The sequence below is a fragment of the Thamnophis elegans genome, chromosome 2 (genome assembly GCF_009769535.1).
Source record: "Thamnophis elegans isolate rThaEle1 chromosome 2, rThaEle1.pri, whole genome shotgun sequence".
Classification (NCBI taxonomy): Eukaryota; Metazoa; Chordata; class Lepidosauria; order Squamata; family Colubridae; genus Thamnophis; species Thamnophis elegans.
Genome location: NC_045542.1, coordinates 86,663,834 through 86,685,796, shown reverse-complemented (window position 1 = coordinate 86,685,796; position 21,963 = coordinate 86,663,834). Strand labels below are relative to the sequence as shown.

At 37.3% G+C, this 21,963-nt stretch overlaps 1 protein-coding gene across 6 annotated transcripts; it reads right to left on the bottom strand.

The window, feature by feature from the left end:
* Positions 1-512: 512 nt before the first annotated feature.
* LOC116503829 (F-box/LRR-repeat protein 21-like) lies at positions 513-19,224 on the bottom strand. Of its 6 annotated transcripts, XM_032210479.1 has the most exons (8): positions 19,079-19,224; positions 17,315-17,421; positions 15,031-15,157; positions 11,715-11,842; positions 6,713-7,171; positions 4,630-4,752; positions 2,937-3,108; positions 513-2,099 (listed from the first exon to the last, which is right to left on the bottom strand). In XM_032210479.1, the coding sequence occupies exons 5-8, from the start codon at positions 7,082-7,084 to the stop codon at positions 1,456-1,458; spliced, it is 1,311 nt and encodes a 436-aa protein (XP_032066370.1). In that variant the 5' UTR covers positions 7,085-7,171; positions 11,715-11,842; positions 15,031-15,157; positions 17,315-17,421; positions 19,079-19,224; the 3' UTR covers positions 513-1,455. The 6 variants fall into 6 exon arrangements, with proteins under 6 accessions (XP_032066370.1, XP_032066372.1, XP_032066369.1 ...); XM_032210481.1 differs by lacking the exon at positions 11,715-11,842; XM_032210478.1 differs by lacking the exon at positions 15,031-15,157.
* Between the last annotated feature and the right edge of the window lie 2,739 nt (positions 19,225-21,963).

Genomic DNA, 21,963 nt, shown 5'->3' with positions numbered 1-21,963 from the left:
ATGCTCCATGATTATAAACTGTTTACAATTAAAAACCAATCTATCAAAGAACACAGCTGACCAGAAAAGCAAAACATTGATCATAAATCTAGCAGAACCAAATAAAACCAAATCAGGAGCTATATAATCACTCTGTCCCTAAGGCCTTTAATAACAACAGAAGACTAGCAGCCACAGAAAAGTTTGCAGGGAGATCATTCCAAATGGCAAAAGAGTAGACATATTTCCTGAGTCCCAAAAAGTGACATTTTTTATTTGACAGGTTGCAGTTACATTGTTTATAAATAAATAAATAAATAAATAAATAAATAAATAAATAAATAGCATCCTGCATTTAATTTTATTTCTGTATCAACTAGTTTAAATGTGAAGGTATGTATTTTGGTTTGATACATCTTAGTTATTAACTGTAGGTGATATAAAACTTTTATTTTTATTTTATACCTATTGATGTTTTAGACTGATCACCTGGATAAATATCTGTTAATATATGTGATAGTAATAAAAATACATTAATGTCATATACTTTTTTATTTTTGCACATGTACATCAACATTCTGACATTAGTTTATACACAGCATTATGATCTGGTTATTACAAAACTGCTCACTGAAAAAAAAATTGGTGAGATGACTTTACTTGGGTTTGTTTTAAACACTAACAATTAAATTGCTAGATTTTTCCATGATGCAGAATGTTTCATACTGATAGCTTTATCTGAACTTTAGAGAATTGTTCAAGTATGTTTTTCTCATTTAACAACAATTGTTACTTTCAGTAATTCAGTAAGGCAAATTACAAGATTTGAAATTTAAGAGGTTCATCAGGGGACATAGACTTGTCCCCTTTCTTCTGAACTCTTAATTCTCAGATCTATCTATACTTCTCTTCCACTAACAAGTCAGTAACAGAACCCCAATATCTGGAGTTTTACATTCCTGCAATTTGCAGTCAAGAAGCAGATTATTATTGTTATACATAATGTTTAGGCAGATTTTTATAACACTAGCTTTTGTAGCACAGTCATACATTTGCCACAGTTCTAAAAGTGTTACTGCTGCTTTTTACAAGTTTGTACATTACCATCAGTTTTCATTAGAGGAAAAGGAAAAACAAGCTTTAGTTTAATATTTGGGACACCAAAGAAAGCCAATTGTATCAGATACAATACTAGCACTAGATGATGTCCGTGACAATTGAAGACATAATTTTAAATTATTCTAATTCATTGGAAAATACTCTAAGCACTTAATATTTAAGAGATGTACTTCCAATCTATATACTTCAGTACAGTCCATATTCCATTTCTCAAGGGGCACGATATTGCCACTACATAATGAAGTACTGAAAAAAATAATTCACTATTACATCTCAGATTCAGAATTGCTTATTTGCATAGAAATCAACATCCTGTATAGCCAGGTCTGACCAGTACAGTCTTATGGCTTCATCAGTTTACCACGTAGGCATCATATCAGGGAACCACATTCTTCCAAGATGTTTGGAAACTTCAGAATGAATTTGATCCAGATTGTAGTCATTATCTGGAATGAGCACTTCTTCCATAATGGACAGTTCTGTGAGTCTGCCTCCACACATCTTTACAAACTCAATAAAGCCTCGACAGGTAACTTCACATTCACCAAGTCCCATGGCAGTTAAATTCTTACAGCGTTCAGCAATGCGAATGAGTTCATCATCCAAAGGCTGAAGACCATTAGCACAGACAACCAATTCAATAAGCCTTGGGCAGTTCAATCCAATGCGCCCAAGCATTGATTTACTTACTGCACGGCCAAAGTAAAGATGAGTTACAGGAGTTTCCTCTCTGAAGAATACATCAAACTCTTCCTCATACAGGAAGAAGTACATCACAATGTTGACTTTAGGGGAGTGCTTAATCAGCGCATCCCAGCTTTGCTTTTTGATGGTGTGAAATTCAGTCTGTCCAGGATTCTCACTTACGACATCTATACGGAGATGTTCCAGGTTAACGTGCTTCTCGCTTGAAAGAGCCAGCAACAGTTCATCACTTAGTAAGTGGTAGTTAAGAGCCAACTCCCTAAGGCCGTGACACTGGTCAGCAACACAAAGAATGCCTAAAAAAATACAGAAAATTCAACATAAGCGTATAAAATATATTTCAATTTTTTTTATGCTATAGAGCTCATATGCACCAGCAAAGTTGCAAATATTTCTATGTATTCTGAATGGGGGGGAAATAATGAAAGTGATGGGTAGAAGTTCTACATTGTTTCCTCTGTTTGTTCAGAAAACACATCTGAAAATTCAGTAAAGAAACACTGTCAACAACTCAATGGGTTGGTTTATCATTCAACATTTTGGTTCTCTGCAGTGACAAGTTCTAAACAAAAAGACTGTTATACAGTGTTAATCATTTAGAAAAAATATCTTTAAAATCAATGAAATTTCTTTCAATACAGCTTCAGTCCAAAACCATGCATAACAGATATAATCTACAAAGATTTAATTGCTCACAGAAAGATATACTGTCTACCAGGAAGAAACAAATGTGATGCAAGGAGGGTTTTTGGTTCCATTACATATGCAATTTTAATTCTTTAATTTGAATCCACTGAGAAATTTTATTCTGCAATCTAATGTGTATTGCTGGTCTTTGACCGTAATAAAGATTTACTTACTTACTTTATTCTGCAGTCCACTGATATTTTTGTGAAATCTTTTGAACAATCATTAATTTGCAATTTTACCTAATTTGATCTGAAAATAAACAAAATGCCTATTTAACTAGTAATTTATGAAAAAAAATCAGCTCATCTAGTGAGCAAAACTCTCCCTCAACCATATATATAGTCAGATAACTTTGAAACCAAAAGGTAAAGGCAATACAATAAGAATGGTTCATCACTCTTGCCGCAGTGTCGCATTTTTGTTTACTTGGATTTATTACTTACCAGCAGGTGACACATGAGGGCAACTGCTCATTTTAAGCAATTTTAAAGTGTCACTATTGTTAGCAACAAGGACCTTCAAGGATGGATCATCTACTGGTGTATCTTCAATCTTAATGGAAGATAATGACTTGGAATTGATGAACACTACTGTCAGTGCTGATACAAAATGAGCCTATTCAAATAAATTAGAAAGAAAACATTTCACATACATCTCCTATACAGTTACAAATTCAATGCATTTTTTCTTAAAAGGGGTAATACTGTTGGTTCATAATTCTAAAAAGCTGTTCAAGAACTTTTTCAAAAGGGATGTTTAACTAAAACTATTTAATGAGTCATTATTGTAAAATACACATAAGGTAGATGGCTTAGAGCTATTAATTTTGAGTAGTAGACTATTAACAATCAATGAATCTTCTTTATTTGTAAGTACACCAGGCCGGAATGCTATAATGAACTACTCAGCAGATAACATTCAAATACTGTGGTAATAGCATAATTTTGCCAAAAGATTTTGCCAAACTAATTTTGGCAAACTAATTATATCATTTAGATTTAGATGATAGACAAGTGTTGAGCAATAGATTACTACCTCTCACACCATCTGGTGAACATCGACTGCAGTAAATTTGAGAGGCAAACAGAAAATGAATTGTGGAAGAGAATTACTGTGAAGTAATTATAATTATTTATGAAATAACTGATTTAAAATAATTGTGAAGAAATACATTTTGAGCAGAAGTTCACTGGAATTATATTGAATGAAGTCCAATCACATGAGGATGTTTTTCTTAAAAAAACATTCTTGTAGATTTTATTATCAGGAATGTTGCTCTAAAACATCCCCAACTCTAGTAAGCATGATCATGGTGGCTAATGATTTGAATTATAGTATACCATCTTGAATGCTTATCTAATTTAGCAGAAGTATGCAGTACAATTGTAAACATCTGCAGATAAATGGATCGGAAAATGGCTAAGATTTTCAGAAGCAACTGAAATGGTATTATATCACCTGACTATTCCAGCTCTTACAAAACTATTTTATGACACAGGAGATATACAATGTATCTTTTAAAGAACATGGATTTGGAGGATTCTATTTCAGCAACCTCATCCCATTCATAACATTTTTTTTCAAATTAGGTTGAGTTTCTAATTTTGGCTATATACTGATCATCAAATGATCAACATGCTACTAATGTACTGTTTTCAACTAAATATATGAATATATTTTTAAAAAACTAGAATTCTTTTGGTCACAAGAGTTGTTTTCTCATGCTAGTATTTGTCAGGTTCTAAGGTTTTCACAGCAGGACCTGCTTATTTAAATTATAGGGTGGTACCCAACTGTGCTGCTTCACTTGTACAGCAATATTTGATTCGGTGAATGCAAAAGGATGGGAAACAAATTCATTAATTACTTCTTTATACTGCAGCTACTTCTTCACTTTGTTCCCAAAGGTTGATGGATCTTCTAGAAATGACAAGGGACTGCAGCAGAAAGAGAGGACTACAAAAAGTCATTTTCTCCTCAATTTGTAAAGGTTCCTATTGTACCAGAACTTTGTTCTTCAAAGGTGACACACCAGGAGAAAAATTCTATAGATTGTGTTTCCAAATATATATGCAGCTACTGTATATAAAAGTTGTATTTATCAGTTTTCCAAATTCGTATCTTTGCAAGCAATACCTTAGAAACGTCCATGAAACTTGGCTTTGCTGTCGAAATTAAGCCAAGTGTCTTGATAGAACAATTCACCAGCTGAGAAAGAATATCACACGCTGCTTCTGCAGACTCGGTACTACTGTCAACCTGGAAAAAAAATAGTATTTCATCAAGATAAAGATTATCTCATGCTGCCATTCTTTTTATACTTCTTTGCTAGCTTTAAAGCATGTGAGAACACTTTGATCCTCAGCGCTACTAAGTACTGCTTTTCATCAGTTAATTAAGGTTAACCACTCATCAACTACAATTTTTGAACAGAAAAGTGCACAAATATATATAGACGCTGATACAGCACTTCAGACAAGCACCCATAAATTGAACACAGGTGGTCCTTGCGTTGCAATAACAGGGCCTGGCAACTAAGTAATACGGTCATTAAGGAAAACATCATATGATCACAACTTGCAATTTTAAGGCTGGCTTTTCCATTGACTCTGCTAGTCAGAAGTCAGCTGTGAAGCACACAGATAATGATCACTTGAGTGTGGGATGCTGCAACAATTGTAAAAGCCTACTGCTTATGAAACTTTTAAATCTTGATCATGTGACCAGAGAGATACTGCTATGATTGCAAGTGCAAGAACTGGTTATAAATTTACTTTTAGAGTGCCATTGTAACTTCAAAATTTGCTAAACAGGTTGCTAAACAGGCAGTTGTTAAGCAAGTTCTACCTGTACACTTCAAAATATAAGAAATAGAAGGAGCCACTGTGCACTTACTAAGATATGCCTGACATACTATTCAGGTGATCATTTTTAAAGAAAGTACGCTAAGACTTCAATCAAGAGACAGTCAAAGATAGCCCCTTACCTGTTTATTCCCACAGATTTCTAAAGTTAGAAATAGTGATGAGAAATAGTGATCCGAATTTCACTCTGCTTCTGTCTGTATATAAACATGTCTATTCACTTATGCTCAATGTAGATTGTTTGCTGCCAGCAATTTCTCCCACACCCTCTGCTCTGAAGGACAGGGGGGGGGGGGGACGACGAACGTATTTTTCGGAGTATAAGATGCACCAGAGTATAAGACGCACCAAGGTTTTGAAGAGGCAAATTTAAAAAAAAAAGTTTTTGCACTCTGCAAACCTCCGAAAAATGGCCCATTTTTTGCAAAAACGCGTCTGTTTCCCCCCCGCCGCCGCCAAAAAAGGCATGAATAGCTTTTAGGGGGCTTGTAGAGTGTTCCTGGGGGGGGGAAGGCCCCCAAACGAGCAAAAAAACAGCCCGTTTTTTGCGAAAACGGGCCTATTTTTTGTCAAAAAATTGCAAGCATAGCCTTTAGGAGGCTTATAGAGTACTCCTGGAGGCTGGGGGGAGGAATTGAGCAAAAAGTGGCCCGTTTTTCACTCATTTCTGCCTTTCCCAGCCCCCAGGAGCTCTCCAAAAGTCTATCTACAGGCTCTACACAGCCATTTTGGTGAAGGGGGCAGGGTTTTGGGAGGCAAAAAAATGCTGTATTCAGTGTACAAGACGCACCCAGATTTTCAGCCTCTTTTTGAGGGAAAAAGTTGCATTTTACTCCGAAAATATTCATTTATTTAGCATATGGCATATCATACATGTATGCGTATGTGCGTATGTGTGTGTGTCTGTGTATGTATGTATGTATGTATGCATGTATGTATTCAGGTCTTTTCCCATGTAAGATTGAGACTGTCTCGGCAACGTTTCGGCGAGGTCTCACTCTCCATCTTCAGGCTGCTGTTTACCTGAAGATGGCGAGTGGGACCTCACCGAAACGTTGCCAAGACAATCTCAAATGGGAAAGTATCCGAATATAACAAGACCAGCATATATATAATTATTATTAATAAATTAACAACTGGGGCATATTGTGAATCATGTGAAGGGAAAAGGGTGTAAGGGAATGATTGAGCTGGAATCCCCAAATCTACTTTAACACTTCTAAAGAACATTTTTTAAAAACACTTCAAGGTAATATATAAAGTAAACTTTTGCACAAAGCCTCCTCCCAAAGAAAATGAAAATCCAAGGTGTAAAAAAATACAGCAAAATTCAGAGTTATTAAAATATACCTTACCTTGAAGCTTACATACTGCAAATGGTTAGCATGTCTCTTGATAATTTGCTGAATAAGATCGGGATGAGTAGACTTCAAGTAAGACGTAGCAGGCTGATTAAGTTCAAATTCAAACTTTCTCCAAAGATCAGGGATATGAAATACTTCATTCCATCTTCGGCAGACTGAAGATGCCCGAGCACGATCAACAAGAGGCAGATACTGAAAGATTTGCAATACTACATGGATTGGCAGGTTTCCCCAGTCAATCAAGTTGAAAGAATGAGATCCAGCAAACATTGAGCTATAAAAACCAGTTTTTTGCTTTTTTGTTGTTTCTAGCGTTTGAAGAATGGAATTTTCATATTTAACTGTCTCATTGATCCTCTTCATACCGATAACAAAAAAAATCACGTCAAATACTGTTGAATTGTGTAGAATTGACAAAGCTTTCTGTAAGTTTTCAAATACAGCTGATCTCTAGACAAAAAGGGACATAATTAAAGGACTTTTAGAATGCAAAATCTGGGAATATTAATCAATATTTATAAAATCCTTATATTTAAAAAGATTATGCACTATCTGAGGGGTGAATGGATACCATTCAAATCTCCAATTTTACACTGGATGTCTTCTACTTTTGTCCAAGAAAATTTGTGGCTGACTTTAAGATCACTTCCTACTCTCTGGGTTTAGTAAAGTTGTAACTATAGGCCTTTGGAAAACAATTTATTTCATTTATATAGCTGCCCATCTCACAACTCTTTGTTCCAAATCCCACTGTTATATTCAAGGCAAATCTTGAAAATGCCAATTTTGTGATTTTTTTCAGGGTTTTGAAAATGAAAACAGTTTGTCTAGCAGTGATTTCCTGGGTGATGGGAATGTAGCAGTCTGAATTCCCAGGAGAAAAGGAGTGCTTTCCAGAGGAATCAGTTTGGAAAGATTCTATCTTCTAGGTGTGGAAGAATAAAGAAATGTGCTTGGAAGAATCACGTGTCTTACTTTCGACATCAATCTTGCCAAACCAAACACTCTTTCAATATTGAGCATATACTCTGAAAATTATCAGGGAGTGGCTGTCTTCACCCTCTTTCTCTCACACAGAATATTTGGACTGAGCTGCCACTTATTCCTCTGGAATGCAACCTCTCCTTCCCAGGAATCCAGACTACATTCCATCACACTTGATTTATTCATCTTCATAAATCTCCCTTATCATTATTTTCTTTACAAAGGCTTATCATTGTGCTAAAAATGGTAGAGAGTGTGAGAATATAGATGGTTTACCTCTCAGAAGGTTCCTGCCCTCATTCCTTTTTGGGAAGTTGGCAATCAAATTCAGCTATTTTGCCACTGAATTTTGGCAAGGCAATCTCAGATATCATAGAGATCCAAGGAGTCACAAAGGTAACTGCAGATTAAACTGCTGCACCCATAGCATAACAAAGAGTTCCCCAACCTTTCTGGATTGGCGGCTGGGGGAAGGGGGAGGGCATATGTGTACACAAATAAGGCTGTAAGAGTGCTCACAATGCTCGAGTAGATGGTAGCGCCCATGGTAATGCTAGCACCCACATTCCCAAAAGGACTGTGGAGGGACTGAGATAGAAATCAAATCTTAAACCTCTTGAGAGGTGCCCTGAACCCTACATTTCCCCCATTCCTATTTAGATAAATGAAACCACATGGTAAGATCATCCAATGGTATAGGGTTAGATTTAATCAGTCTGTTGACAATACCAATTGTACATCTTAATTGTTGGCTGAGTAAGTGACACTACTGAATACTTTCAGGTGCCTAGAAGCTGTTTGTCTAGATGGGGAGGATTAGAGTAAGATGCAAAACCAGCAAGATGGGAGTGGGTTTGAAAGTCAGCTGCTTCCTGGGAGATTCCATTATTAGTTTTGAATAGGTTTGCACTTCCCTGATCAGATTTAGTTCACAGCTTGGGAATCCTCTAGACTCATAGCTTCTGCTTTAGGAGCAGATGGCAGCTACAACTAAGATGCCTTTGCTCTGTACCATCTAGACAGCTCTTTTCTGGAATGGCAGCCAATATTCACTGTCACTCATGCCTTATCCACTTCTTAATTGGACTACTTTAGTGCACTGTACTTGGAACTACCATTGAAGAACATTAGGAAGCTGCAATCCAGCTGGCTTCCAAATACAATTTAAGGTGCAAGTTACCACTCTGAAAGCCATTCAATGCAGTATTTTTGTTTTCCTGGATTGTTAAAAAAATGCCTTCATCTTTTTCTTTTAAGACTGTTAGTCATGAATTTGAGCTAGGCAACCATATAAATTGTAATAATCAATAAAGCCAAGGAGGGTGGATTGTTCCATTGGCCTGTTTGGGAGACTTTTTTTTACAACTATTAACATTTTTAGTCATGACTCCTGAATCATATTTCTAGTTGCTCTACATGATTGTCCATTTTTAATTGTTCCATACAACCCAGAATCAGCAGACTGGAACAGCCTATAAACTAATAAATGCATACATGCATACTAAAACTTAAAGAAACTGCTTAACAGCAGAAAATATTTTTTTTTTATTTTTGCTATACAACAAAGGACCCATTTAAAAAATAGAGGATTATTTCTTTTTACACTTTTTCTGTAATTGGCAACATTTTGAAATTTTGACCATGAGGGTGAGGTTACTGATATTGAATTGATAAATAATGTTAGCCTCAATGAAGTAAATATATTCAAAGTATGCTTAATTTTATACAATGATTAAATATATGACACATGTCTTGTATATACAAGTTCCTAGATTTAAATTCCAAAGAACATTTAATACTAAATGAATACATAGGTACTAAAGACCTATGAATCTAGATACAAAAACTAAAGGGAAAAATGTCAATTAAAAAGGGCAACATTGAATTAGTTGAAAAAGCTACTATGTAAATTTCTTTATTCAAGTGTTTGTATCCTCTTTCCCCCTTCATAATTAAAATGTACAAAGCTGCTAGTAATAGTAATATTTTTATATTAATTATATTTCTTTAGCTCCAGCAATTATTAACTTATTAGATTGACTAAGTAAGAATGTCTAACTAAAACTGTCTAATTAATTGCATGTTAAATTGCAGCTGGCAAGTAACATCTTCAAAATGGCATTCTCACTTCCCTTGATGGAAAGCTTTTAATCAAATAAAAATTAGGATTAATGGTTACAAATTTATTTAATAATTTCATGATCTTATCAACTACACTAAACTTTCATTATCGGCTTAGTCTGTAATAGCATGACTAATGGATAGTTTGAAATTTAAATCCAGGGAATAAAACAACAAGTGATTAAGACTACATATATTACAGTACAACTTTATATGTGTACACATGGTAAAACAGATTGGAAAAGTTGTATCTGAATACATAACCCTATCTCCATCTCTTTGACCTATGAAATATATATATATTTCTTTTGAGATGAGCCGATAGACAGAGAAAGGAAGCAGTATGCTTCCTCCCATATTTGGGCATACCAGGGGTTGTGACCCAAAATACATACCTATTTCCCTGGCTCAGTTGATAAAGGAGGAGAACCTGTGGCTTAGTGGCTAACACAATTGCCTAATATGTAATACAGCACAGGTTCAAATCCCAGTAAGGGTATGGCTAGCTGATGAGAGCTAAATAGCTGGAAATAGATGTATACTAGTCTCCCTTTATTTATCAGCACAAATGCAACACACACACAAACACACACTGTACACCAAAGGCTCTAAAACTATTTTATGCATACTATTTCAGAGTACAAATTGACATTACATAAAATGTCTCCAATAATGTAATTCCATCTGTAAGTGAGATGTTTATTTATTAGATTTTTATTCAGCCTTTAAAAATAATTCAAAGCAGTGAACATACATAATATTCCTTCCTTCTCCTATTTTACCCACAACAAACACACTGTGAGGTGGGTTAAGCTAAGACAGAGTGACCAACCAGAAGTTACTCAGCCATCTTTCATTCCGATGGCAGGGCTAGAACTGAGTTCTGGTTTTCAGGCAAGCGTTTTAACCACGATACTAAACTGCCTATATATAACAGGGCATTCAAATCCTCGATGATCACATATGTGATAATTCTGTCCATGTAATCTATAAACACATTATTTTTTAAAATAACCTTTTATAGAAGAACAAGTTTAGGGATGTAAGACATCTGACACTCAATCTAAGCAATCAGACTCACTTTCTAGTGAGATGGACGGAACAAAAGTTTAATAAATAAATAAAATAAATAAATAAATTAGCAATAGCAATAGCAGTTAGACTTATATACCACTTCATAGGGCTTTCAGCCCTCTCTAAGCGGTTTACAGAATCAGCATATCGCCCCCACAGTCTGGGTCGGTTTACAGAATCAGCATATCGCCCCCACAGTCTGGGTCATTTCACCCACCTCGGAAGGATGGAAGGCTGAGTCAACCTTGAGCCGGTGAGATTTGAACCGCTGGACTGCAGATAACAGTCAGCTGAAGTGGCCTGCAGTACTGCACCCTAACCACTGTGCCACCTTGGCTCTAAAATAATATAGTTTATTACTAGTAATATATTAAGCTCAACTACTGCCATACACATGTGTATTAGTTCCTTAACAAAGCTACAATTTCCCTTCCTGAAATCAGTGTGCCAATTAAACGATTAATAGTTATAGTTTCATAATTTAAATCTCTTTTTGGGTGAAAACCTTAAATAGATTACTGGGATAGAAGTAAAATAATATGGAGTGAGTTGTAGAAACAGTAAGAGAGAGATGTAAAAGTCTTTGTGTGTGTGTGTGTGTGTGTGTGTGTGTGTGTGTGTTTGTGTGGGCGGGGAGAAATGGCTTAAATTTGGCTGATAATATTTAGTTTCAGATCACCAGAGCCTGCTATCCTTTTTAAAGCTTGGATCACTATAGCCAAATACTTTTGAAATACTGAAATATATTCCCTCCTAGCCCAAATCATGGTATTTTCTAGAGGCAAAGGTTCAGACCATTCTGAAAAGCAGTTACCTTCAATCAAGGGACAACATTGCTGAAGATATCTCTACTGCTATCATCACTGCTGTGTATGTTCTGTGGTCAGAAGAGTTCAGCCACCGGGAATGTTACTCCAGCAACCGTTGCATACACTAAGTTCACTTTAAAATATTTTGAAGAAAATATAATATTTGAAATGTATATAAATATATACATTAATATTATTACATAAATTAGAATGACTAGTAAATAAGTCACAGAATGTAATTAGCAATACTGTGGTAGGGAATTAGTATGAAAGCTTGTAGTAGTTTACATGGACATACGAAAGCTTACCAATAAGAGGAGACATGATTAAGTTCAAGAAATTATAATTTTCATGTTATCATTTTTTCAAATACATACAGGCAACCATCCGGCAGAGGAAATACACAGCAAGGATTATGATAAGCAGGCCTATCGATAAGGTTCAAGATTCATATCCTTCCCAGGAACCCTTACAAATATGCATGTTTGTACATGCACCTGTAAAATCAAATGGGTCTGATGTATGAATCATAGTCGGGTACCTTTGAGCCCTGCCCTGAAAGGGTTGCAGAGTCAACATACAACTCCCATCTTAAAACATGCAATCAAGCAAAAACAAAAAACAAAACACACACACACCACCAATGTTTTATCATCTCATCCTTTGATTGAAATAGGTGTGTATTAATACGCTATATGTAGATACCGAACAGAAAATCAACCCTGTATAAACTTTTCTGTTATTTTTCAAAGTTTTAAAATTGAATACAATAGATTAAATAAAAACCAAACAGCAGACCCACATAAATAAATAAATACATAAATAAGCAAGCAAACAAAAATTAATTAAAACCCAACAAACCAAACAACCAGTTTTCCATGCTATACCCTTCTGGATCCAGAATGTATAACCCAAAGTCATGTTTGGCCTTTCCAGTTAGCAAATAATTTAACTGGGAAGAAGAAGAATGTGGCCTTAAGTTCTACTCTTCAGAAAGTACCCAACAGAAATTCTGTACTCAATCTGTTTTTACCAACAGATTGGTTGCACAGCATTGCATACCCACTTGTAGTATTTGGCCTCAAAGCCTCAACTATTGTGTTTCCGCAAAAATAAGCCCTAATTGGAAAATAAGCCCTAATTTTTGCTCCTTTGGGTAAGACCCAGTCTTATTTTGGGGGCAACACAGTATGATTCCATCATAAAACCCTCCAGAAAATAACATTACATGGGCCACTCTAGCACTGAGGACATTAATAAGTTCCCAATGACTTCTGTTAATGCATGGTAATGCTTATACCACTCTTAATATTACAGTAATGCTTTAAGTAAAATATTATACATATTGTACTTGAATTTCAGCAATAATATGTATTATAACTGGACATAAAATATTGGCTAGGTTCTAGGTTCTATTGGCAGTACAGAAAACTGTTATATTTCCTTTCAGCCAATTTAAGCACAAAGCAGAATATTGTAGAGATCATAAAACTTTACCTGGCATTTTATTCAGAATAAACAAAACAAAATATTTACTATATAACAATATATACCCAAATAGATTCAAGTATGTTAAATTAACTCCAGCCTAATGACTAGTTTCACAAATCAGCTGCCTTGAATTAGAGGCGCACGTGCACATATATACTTCAGAAAATGTGGAAATTCCTGCCTAGCACACACACCTTTCTGGTGTCTGAACATCCATCCCATTGCTGAGTTTTTCTGATTGAATGAAAGCATTTACCTGCAGAGCAGGGTGGAATCCCAGGAGAATGATTGACCTGTGAAGTTATCCACCAAAGAAAACTGACCTGCCCAGTTCAGGAAATCCATGGAAGGGACTAAGTTAGGGTTTGGAACTAATTCTTGTTTAAGCAGATTATTTCATGTTTTGAGTACAAAAATATCCAAAACTGGTTAGAAACATCACCATACAGCTACGTTGTTTCCCAAAAAATAAGACAGGGTCTTATTCTTTTTTGACCCCCGAAATAAGCACTTGGCCTTATTTTTGGAGATGTCTTATTATTTTTGAGGTGCAGGAGATGGTGAGCATGGTCACCACATGGCGGCTGCTGTGTTGGAATATTTTGGGGGAGGGCTTATTTTCAGGGAAACAGGGTAATTAAAGAAGAAACTGAAAGATATCATGGATATCTTGTGATATCAAAGTACCACAAAGTCTGTACTTTGAATTATTTAACAGTGGTTTGGCAGATTGCCTGTATTCATAAAAATGTTATGGATGATACCTTGAAAAATTACAAAATCTATATTATGTATATAATATTTGCTGACAGAAAAGGTTCTGATATTTTTTTGGGTAAGCTCTTTAAAGATGACATCACTTGGACAAGAAAATTCATTCTAATTTCTTTTATATATAGTATAGTGAACTGAACTGCATATTTTATCTGCAAATCATTATTTGTTCTGATTGCACTGGTGATATTACAATCAATGTTCCCTCTAATTTTTTTTCAGTGTGTGCGGAAAAGTATAGTGTTTGAGCGGCACATTTTCGTGTCTGAGCACCTGATTTTTTTTCACAGATGTTTCACAGAGCAACTGATTTATAGGATCTGAATTGGAATGGAGAAAAATGATTTTGTGCATGAGTGTGTATGTGTTTGAGTGAGCGAGGGATTTGGTAAGGGAACTGTGCCTATTTAGAAAAGAAGGTAAACTATTGCAAATATGATCAGTCGAAGATAAGTATGGGGACAGGTTGGGTGGTAGAGAGAAAGTGATAAAAGAGTAGGAGAGAGGAAGAAAAAAGAGGGAAGAGAGACAGAAAGAGACAGAGAAGGAGAGAGAAAGTGACAGAAGAGTGGGAAAGAAGGAGAGAGAAAAAGAGACAAAGAGAAAGGATGAGACAGAAAGAGACAAAGAGGAGAAAGAAGGGAGAAGGAGAGAGAAAGTGACAGAAGAATGGAAAAGAAAGAGAAAAAGACAGACAAAGAGAAAGAGGATGAGAGAGAGAGAAGAGAGGAAGAGGAAAGAGGAAAAGAGAACATCTCATTTCAACCCTGAGGTGCAAATATTCTCTTTGATTGGTAATTTTATTTGTCCATTTACTACGCAATACTCTCATTCCTCCTTAAGTTCATCAAGAATTTCCTTCTTTTTATTGAATTTATCACCTTGAGAACAACTTTTTCAGCATAGCTTTACAGTTATTTAAAATATATAGAAATTTAGGTCACGTTTTCAGAACATTAGTCTATTATTTATAAGTCACTGAGTCAAAGAAACAGAATTCAAAAAGTTGGCTTCCCTTTTTGTAATTGCCTATTGCCTGCTTAACTTTTTACCTACATTTTTGATAACCGATATTCACTGTTGACCCAAGAAGTCCATCGTAGAAAGAAACCCTCCATATGAACTTTGGTTTCCATGAAATGAAGTTTGGTCTTTTTCTCAACCATACAGTAGCATATTCTTTCTAAGGAGGATATAATCAAGATAGTCCATAATTGCCTACCAATCTAACAGTATGGCAATTGACAATCTCTTTATATTTCAACTCTAACTCTTTCAGTCTTAAAGGTTTGGTGAGGAGAAATCCAAAAATTCTTTTAAAGAAGAAAAAAAATGCTTGCACAATTGCACCCATGGAGACATGTATATATTATGCACAAAATACAGAGAAACAAACTTAACAAAGTGCTAAGTCTGCCCACCAACTAACGAGAGAGAGGGAGGGAGGGAGGGAGGGAGGGAGGGAGGGAGGGAGAGAGAGAGAGTAACCCTCCTTCTTTCAGCCCAACACTCTCGCTGGCATCCAGGCCACACGAGATGGAGTGCAGAGGGTCTCCTAGAGTCTAGGGCAGCGAGTAATTCGATGGGAAACTTGCCTCTTGGAAGGACTGACCTGGCTTGACTCCCGCTTTCAATCTGCCGCCCAATGACCAAATGGAGAATCGAAGAGGCAGGAGAGACGAGGCAGGAGAGATGAATCAGGAGCCAAACGGGTCATTCCTTCCAAGAGGCAATTTTCCCATCAAATTACTCGCTGCCCTAGACTCAAGGAGACCCTCTGCAGTCCCTCTCGCCTGGCCAGAATGCCAGCGAGAGTGTTGGGCTGAAGGAAGGAGGGATACACATACTCGCGTTCTCCCCCTCCCCCCTCTCTCTCAAATGGCAAATCCGAGAAGCCGCTGCTGGGAGCCCGTCCCATGCCTTCTCCCAACCCCCACACCCCTTCTCTCAGCTACTTTCTGCCTCTCAGCTACTTTCTGTGGACCTAGAACAGATTGCTGTCTCCAGGCTGGCTCTCCTCTCCTATTATCGTGGAAGGCGTCTCACAAAAACCACTGGGCGGCAGTTGGAAACTGCTGCACAGTGTTTTGTTGCCAGTTGTGCGGCCGCGCACCCGCGCAGTTTAGAGGGAACATTGATTACAATACAGTTCTATTCTATGCAGTTCTATTAAAAATTACATTATATTCTGAGCTCATCTGTTATAATCCAATGTAGTTCGTCAAGCAAATGCACTTTGATTAATATCAATATAAAGAATATAAAGGCTCCCAGTTAATAATTTTACAGTATTATCTGGAAATTCTAAGAAAGGAAGCTAAAAGAAAGCAGTAGAACTACAATTTTGTGGAAATTTAAGAAACAGGTAAAGACAGGAATAAAAATATATGTTCTTGTGACTTTTAGCATTCAGCTTCCAATAACATATTCAACATAGAAAAAAGTGCCACAGATATATGTTTGTTTACGATAGTTTGTAAATAACTTAACACACCCAAACAATTTGTTACTCCCCTTTTCTTGACTGTGTGAGTGCTGAATGGCAAATGCCCTAACACCCTTCCTTCAGCACTTTGGAGTGTGTTTCTCAAGCTGCGGGAATACAGCGTAGTGCTAGTTAAACTGTGTGCATCATTTTGTCCCCCGAAGCAAGAGAGAAAACAATTTCATTTGTGCATAAGAAACTCATTTAGCATTATAAGAACCAACTAGGCAAACTTGTTTCAGTGTAATCCACTTTGGAAGATTCTGCTTTTGCTTTTTTGCTAAATGCAATTTAGTATTGCATCCAAATTCAGAAAATTGTTAATTTTAATTACAATTACTGAAATTGAAGCCAACTTCAAATTCAACCTGAACAAAGTTCAAATGATACACACTAATTAAAAATGTTATTTAGTAAATGTCTCTGCAGATCAGTTATTTATTTTAATAACTGAAAAAAACCCAAATATCAATGTTTCACCAAAAGTCAGATATGGTTTGAGTAAATATGTAGTAGAAACTGGCTACAGGATAGTCATGACATTTTGGATGTAATATTTATTAATATATTAAATGCTAAATTAACCAGAAATAGCCACAGAAAGTTAAATTAATATAATCTCATTATAGGAATTACAGGACTCTCCCATTCCAATATTTTCCAAGATATACGATTGTCTTACGGAAGATACCTTTTGGGTTTACATAGCAATAAAACAGAATGAAGATGATTGTTAGGTACAGCATACACATTTCTGGAAAAAACATATAAGCAAACTTTTGTGAATACTATTTTGATATTAATGAAAATCCAAGTGAGGCTTTGAAACATCTTTCTATAGGAGTATTTTCTTACCTAAAACGCTGGTCCACGTTACACAATGCTGGATGAATGATGTTCATCCCAATGGTTAATTGTGGCCATGAGGCAATCACCTGCATCTGCCTGCTTGCACTTCTATGCTATATAAAATAGTAAAAAAAAATCTATTATAATCTCCCAAAACATTACTTCAGAACAGTCTTCTCAACTTTTCAGAAAATGCAAGAATGTAATCATCATTACAACTGACTCTAGTCTCATTTACATAGAGAATTCATTTTTTTTCCATTTTGGAAAAATACATTCTGCAATTTCTTCCTTACAGTCAGGTTAATATGCTATTCTGTTAAATCTGAGACAGGAGGCAAGCAGATTGATATAAACTGTGCTGCCCTATAGTTATCTCATGTTATTGGCCTCACTCTGTTCTGGCATTTTGCATCATCTCTTTCTGCACTCCCCCTGGGGAGAACTAAATGGATTATTGTAGTAATTGTTTATCTTCAATAACTAGAATTTGTGTTAAAAAGGCAATTTCAGTTTAAAAAATTAGAAAATGCATTTTTAAAACAAATTACATCCAATTATATATTGACACTGATAAACTAAGCACAATTTTCTCTCAAAGTCTGTTTGCATACTCCAATTTGCAATGTTATTCTTTCATTTGCACCTTTTCAAAACCTGCCAGGACAAACTGTAGCCACCATATTAGACGTATTCTTCCATGATGAAAATGTTTATATATATGTATATGTCTCTGTATATGCATATACATGTCAAAATAATACCGTGCAATGGCACTGTTAAAAAGATAGCACCATTAACCTTTGTAGCAATAAAAGACATAGAAAATGAAAGCACCCACGTATCCTCTTAACCCATCTTCAAGATGCACTGGCCAGAGGTTGTGTGTGTGTGTGTGTGTGTGTGTGTGTGTGTGTGTGTGTGTGTAAATGCAGTTATGTCTAGCAGCTGTACAAGTGTTTACAAACAGCTGCGTGAAGCATACCCACACACATGGAATTTTACATCAAACAGATTTTCAGTTCATAATGAATCACAGACTATGGATGACAATTACTTATTTAGGCTACTCTTTGACTTTTCTTTTTTTTTCTTTTTCTCCATGAGCCCCAGGGAGGCTTCCCTGTCACTTCTTCAACACTTAATTAGGTTTCTGACACTATAATCTTTTTATTGTATGCATATGTCACCATCTCATTCAAAACTCACAGCTTTGGCCTTATTCATTTGCCTAACAGCTATTAAAAAAAACAGGTGTCCAGGAAGAGCCTCTAGGCAAGAGATTCCCCATTTCATTCCTCCCTTTTGGGTTTACCGTTTTACCTGCGTCAAAGTTTTTCTCCTGCGGGGACAAATCTTCGCAAAGATGATAATAGGCGTCAGATGAGCCACATAACCGTCCAGCCCTCGTTTGCAAACCACGACTTTGAAATTATCCCCCACTCCACCCCAAGCTCTTCCTAGGGATAGACCACCTGCCTGGCCATCCACCGACAGCCACCAAGCCAGAGTGCAACCTGGTCCGGGAAGCCTGGCAAGGAAGGCTGATCAACACCAGAAAGGAAGCTTCCCACCCGAGTTACGTCCCCGCCGCTACCCGGACCTCCTAGCCCACTGTCGCTGTCCAAAGGCGTCCCGGGGCTCCTTCTCTACTTTCCCATCTCTGCTGACCTCACCGGCCTCCGCGGACCCAGAGCCAGGCCCAGGCTTCTGGCGCAGAAGCCAGATCTCCTCGCCTAGAATGATAGCTGCCCCCTCCCCTCAACTTACGTCGATGGCCGCTCCTCGTCCGCCGGGATGCAGGCAGCGCAGTGGCTGAGAAGAGACGGGGGGGCTGCAAAGGAGCCGCACACGACGCCACCCGAGACCCACTTCCGCGACTACGGGCTGGAGTGGGCGTTGCCGCTTGACAGCAGTTCCCCCCACCCACCAACGTGTTTTTTCCGCGCAGGCGCTTGGCTGGTTGACCCAGATTCAGCAGCTGAAACTTCTCGACGCTCGCTTCCGCTCCCTTGCGGACGTCGAAGGTAACTACCTTCTTTCCACCACCCTCTTCCCCCGCCTTTGCCCCGGTGAAAGGAAGGAAAGACAATAACGCATGCGCAGACCGGTGGATGGGGGCGAATCTCACCACGTAACCGTTGCTACCATTTTGGGTCGGAGCGGTTTTTGTGGGCGTTTTAAGATGGTAGAAAGTGTGGTTTCATCACGTCGGGAAACTTAGCGGGTCGCTTTGCTTTTTTTGTGTGGGGGGGTTAGAGCCTGTGAGCAAAGATTCGAAGAAAGGGGAATATGGTGAGGAGTTAATGCAAAACATTTTGTGATAGAGGGAACCAAACCGTCAAGACGATTCTCAAGTTTGAAAGGCAGTTTAAAAAAAATCACTAAATTGCGTAATTATTATTTATTAAGAACTAAAATCCCGTTGAGTTGCGGGGCTTACTTATGAATTAGCTGCAAGCGTTGCGCTATTCATTTGTATTATTACCGCTGGTAATTGAGGTTATAAGAGAACCAGTTTGGCGTCGTGGTTAAGGTGCCAGACTAGAAAGGAGGTGGCGGTTAGTGTGGCCTTGACCCAGTCCTTATCTCTCAGCCCTAGGTAGCAGGCAATGGCAAGCCACTTCCGAAAACGTTGCCAAGAAAACCGCAGGGACTTGTCCAGTCATTTGCCAAGAGTCAAACCTGATTTGTAGGTAACCCTCAAAAAATTGAGGCTGTAAGACGTTTACCCTAGGAGGGAACGATATCCACTCATAATGAAGCTTGTACGAAGGACATTTAGATTTGAGGTATTCACTAATCAAAATAACATGTTTGCCTGTTTATATAAAAAATGTATTTACATAAAACGTGTGAAAAAATATTGCATAAACTAGACATTTCTACTGCACCAAAATGAAGATATTTCATATTCTAACGTGGAGTCTTCATTGCTGAAGTGGGAGTTGCAAACAGGATTGGCAGGCATTAGATGTTTGTTTCATTCAAATTTTGAAAACCTTGCAACTGATTTATTAGGTACGAGCGTATAGCTTTTTGCAGATGGACCTGGAGTATTTTCATTTTCATCTGGAGTGTGGAGGTGAAGTCTTTTAAATCTTTCTTGCAGATCTAATAGATATTTTTAAATATACTTCTGCTATTTCTGCCACATGTTTATGGGTTAGCTATTTCAGAAATACTCATTGGTTCTGTTAGGTAAGCTCCCCGTTGGGAGAGCGAGTATGTTCAGTGAAGCGTTGTGAGAGTTGTGTTGGAGAATACACAAACCAGCATACAGAGACATTGCAGTTTAAATAGGCTTTTACTTTTGTGGAAATAGCGGTATCAGAGTCCATCAAATAGTCAAAAGTCATACACGGATAAGACAAGTCAGTCATCAATGTCTTTCAGTTAAGGGATAATCCAAATAACATAGTCCAGTATCATATAATCAGTTCAGTACTCAAAGTTTGCTAGCAGTTGCAAAACTTACAATAGCTCATGGCACTTCCAGCTTCCAAAACCACTCAGATCAGATCAGCCCAGCATCTAACGAACAGAGAGCTAACAGTCATTCTGGCTCCCTCTTATGGCCGATTGAGGAAAACAGCAACCAATCACATTTTACAGTATGATTTAAGGAAACAGGTATATCATTGTTACATGATTTACATATTACATGATTTATATATTGCCAACCCAACCGTTAGATTATATTCCTAACATTCTCCCCTTTGGGTAGGACAATATATAAATCTTACAATCTTAATCCGTATGCTTTATATTACCTTGGGCCTTGGTAAAGTGGTCTGCAATGTTATCCTCAGACATACAATGCTCCAGTGAAACTAATTTCCTATTCACACTGCCGTACATTCAGATATCTTATATCAGTGTGTTTTGACCTAGTTTTTACAGCAAGATTGGATGCCATCTGAATTGCTGCTTGATTGTCTTAGTAAACAATAGGCTCTCATATGTCACTTCCCATATCAAGTAGGAGTTGTTTATAGCAAACCAAATCCGTACATAATAAGACAGACATGAGAACTCAGCCTCCATAGTCGATAGACTTAAATGTTTTTGTCTAATAGACCGCCATCCAATTAATGCCTTTCCCAGGAATACAACAAACCCTGATGTTGATTTCCGTGTAGACACATCCGTAGCAAAACTTATATTGGATTTCTATGGATTTCTATGCCGCCCTATTCCCAGAGGGACTCAGGGCGGCTCACAAACCAAAATAGGAGGGGGGAAATACAAACAAGAGGAACAACGGACAAACAACTACAAACAATTTAAAAACACTCAACAACCACACAATTCGAGCAGGGGCGGGGAATCCGTCAGCCCCAGGCCTGTCGGAATAACCAAGTTTTAAGGGCTTTGTGGAAAGCCTGAAGGGTGGTGAGGGTCCGAATCTCCACAGGGAGCTCGTTCCAGAGGGCTGGAGCAGCCACAGAGAAGGCTATATCAGCATATGCAGTTAAGCTCAGATCATCTTTAGGTTCTAAATACAATGCATAATGCATCGTTTGCTTAAGATGTCTTAAAATCCTCTTAGCAGCTTGCCAGTGCCTTTCAGTAGATTCAGCATTAAATCTGGCTAATTGATTTACACTATATGTTATGTCGGGCCTTGACCAATTACCCAGATACGATAAGCT

Bases quoted from the DNA above. Each gene is read 5' to 3' on its own strand.
- LOC116503829 (XM_032210479.1), bottom strand. From the start codon at position 7,084: ATGAAGAGGATCAATGAGACAGTTAAATATGAAAATTCCATTCTTCAA. The intron at 3,109-4,629 runs GTATTGCTTGCA...TTATTTGAATAG, and splicing joins GTTTCATGGACGTTTCTAAG to GCTCATTTTGTATCAGCACT. The intron at 2,100-2,936 runs GTAAGTAATAAA...GTATTTTTTTAG, and splicing joins CCCTCATGTGTCACCTGCTG to GCATTCTTTGTGTTGCTGAC.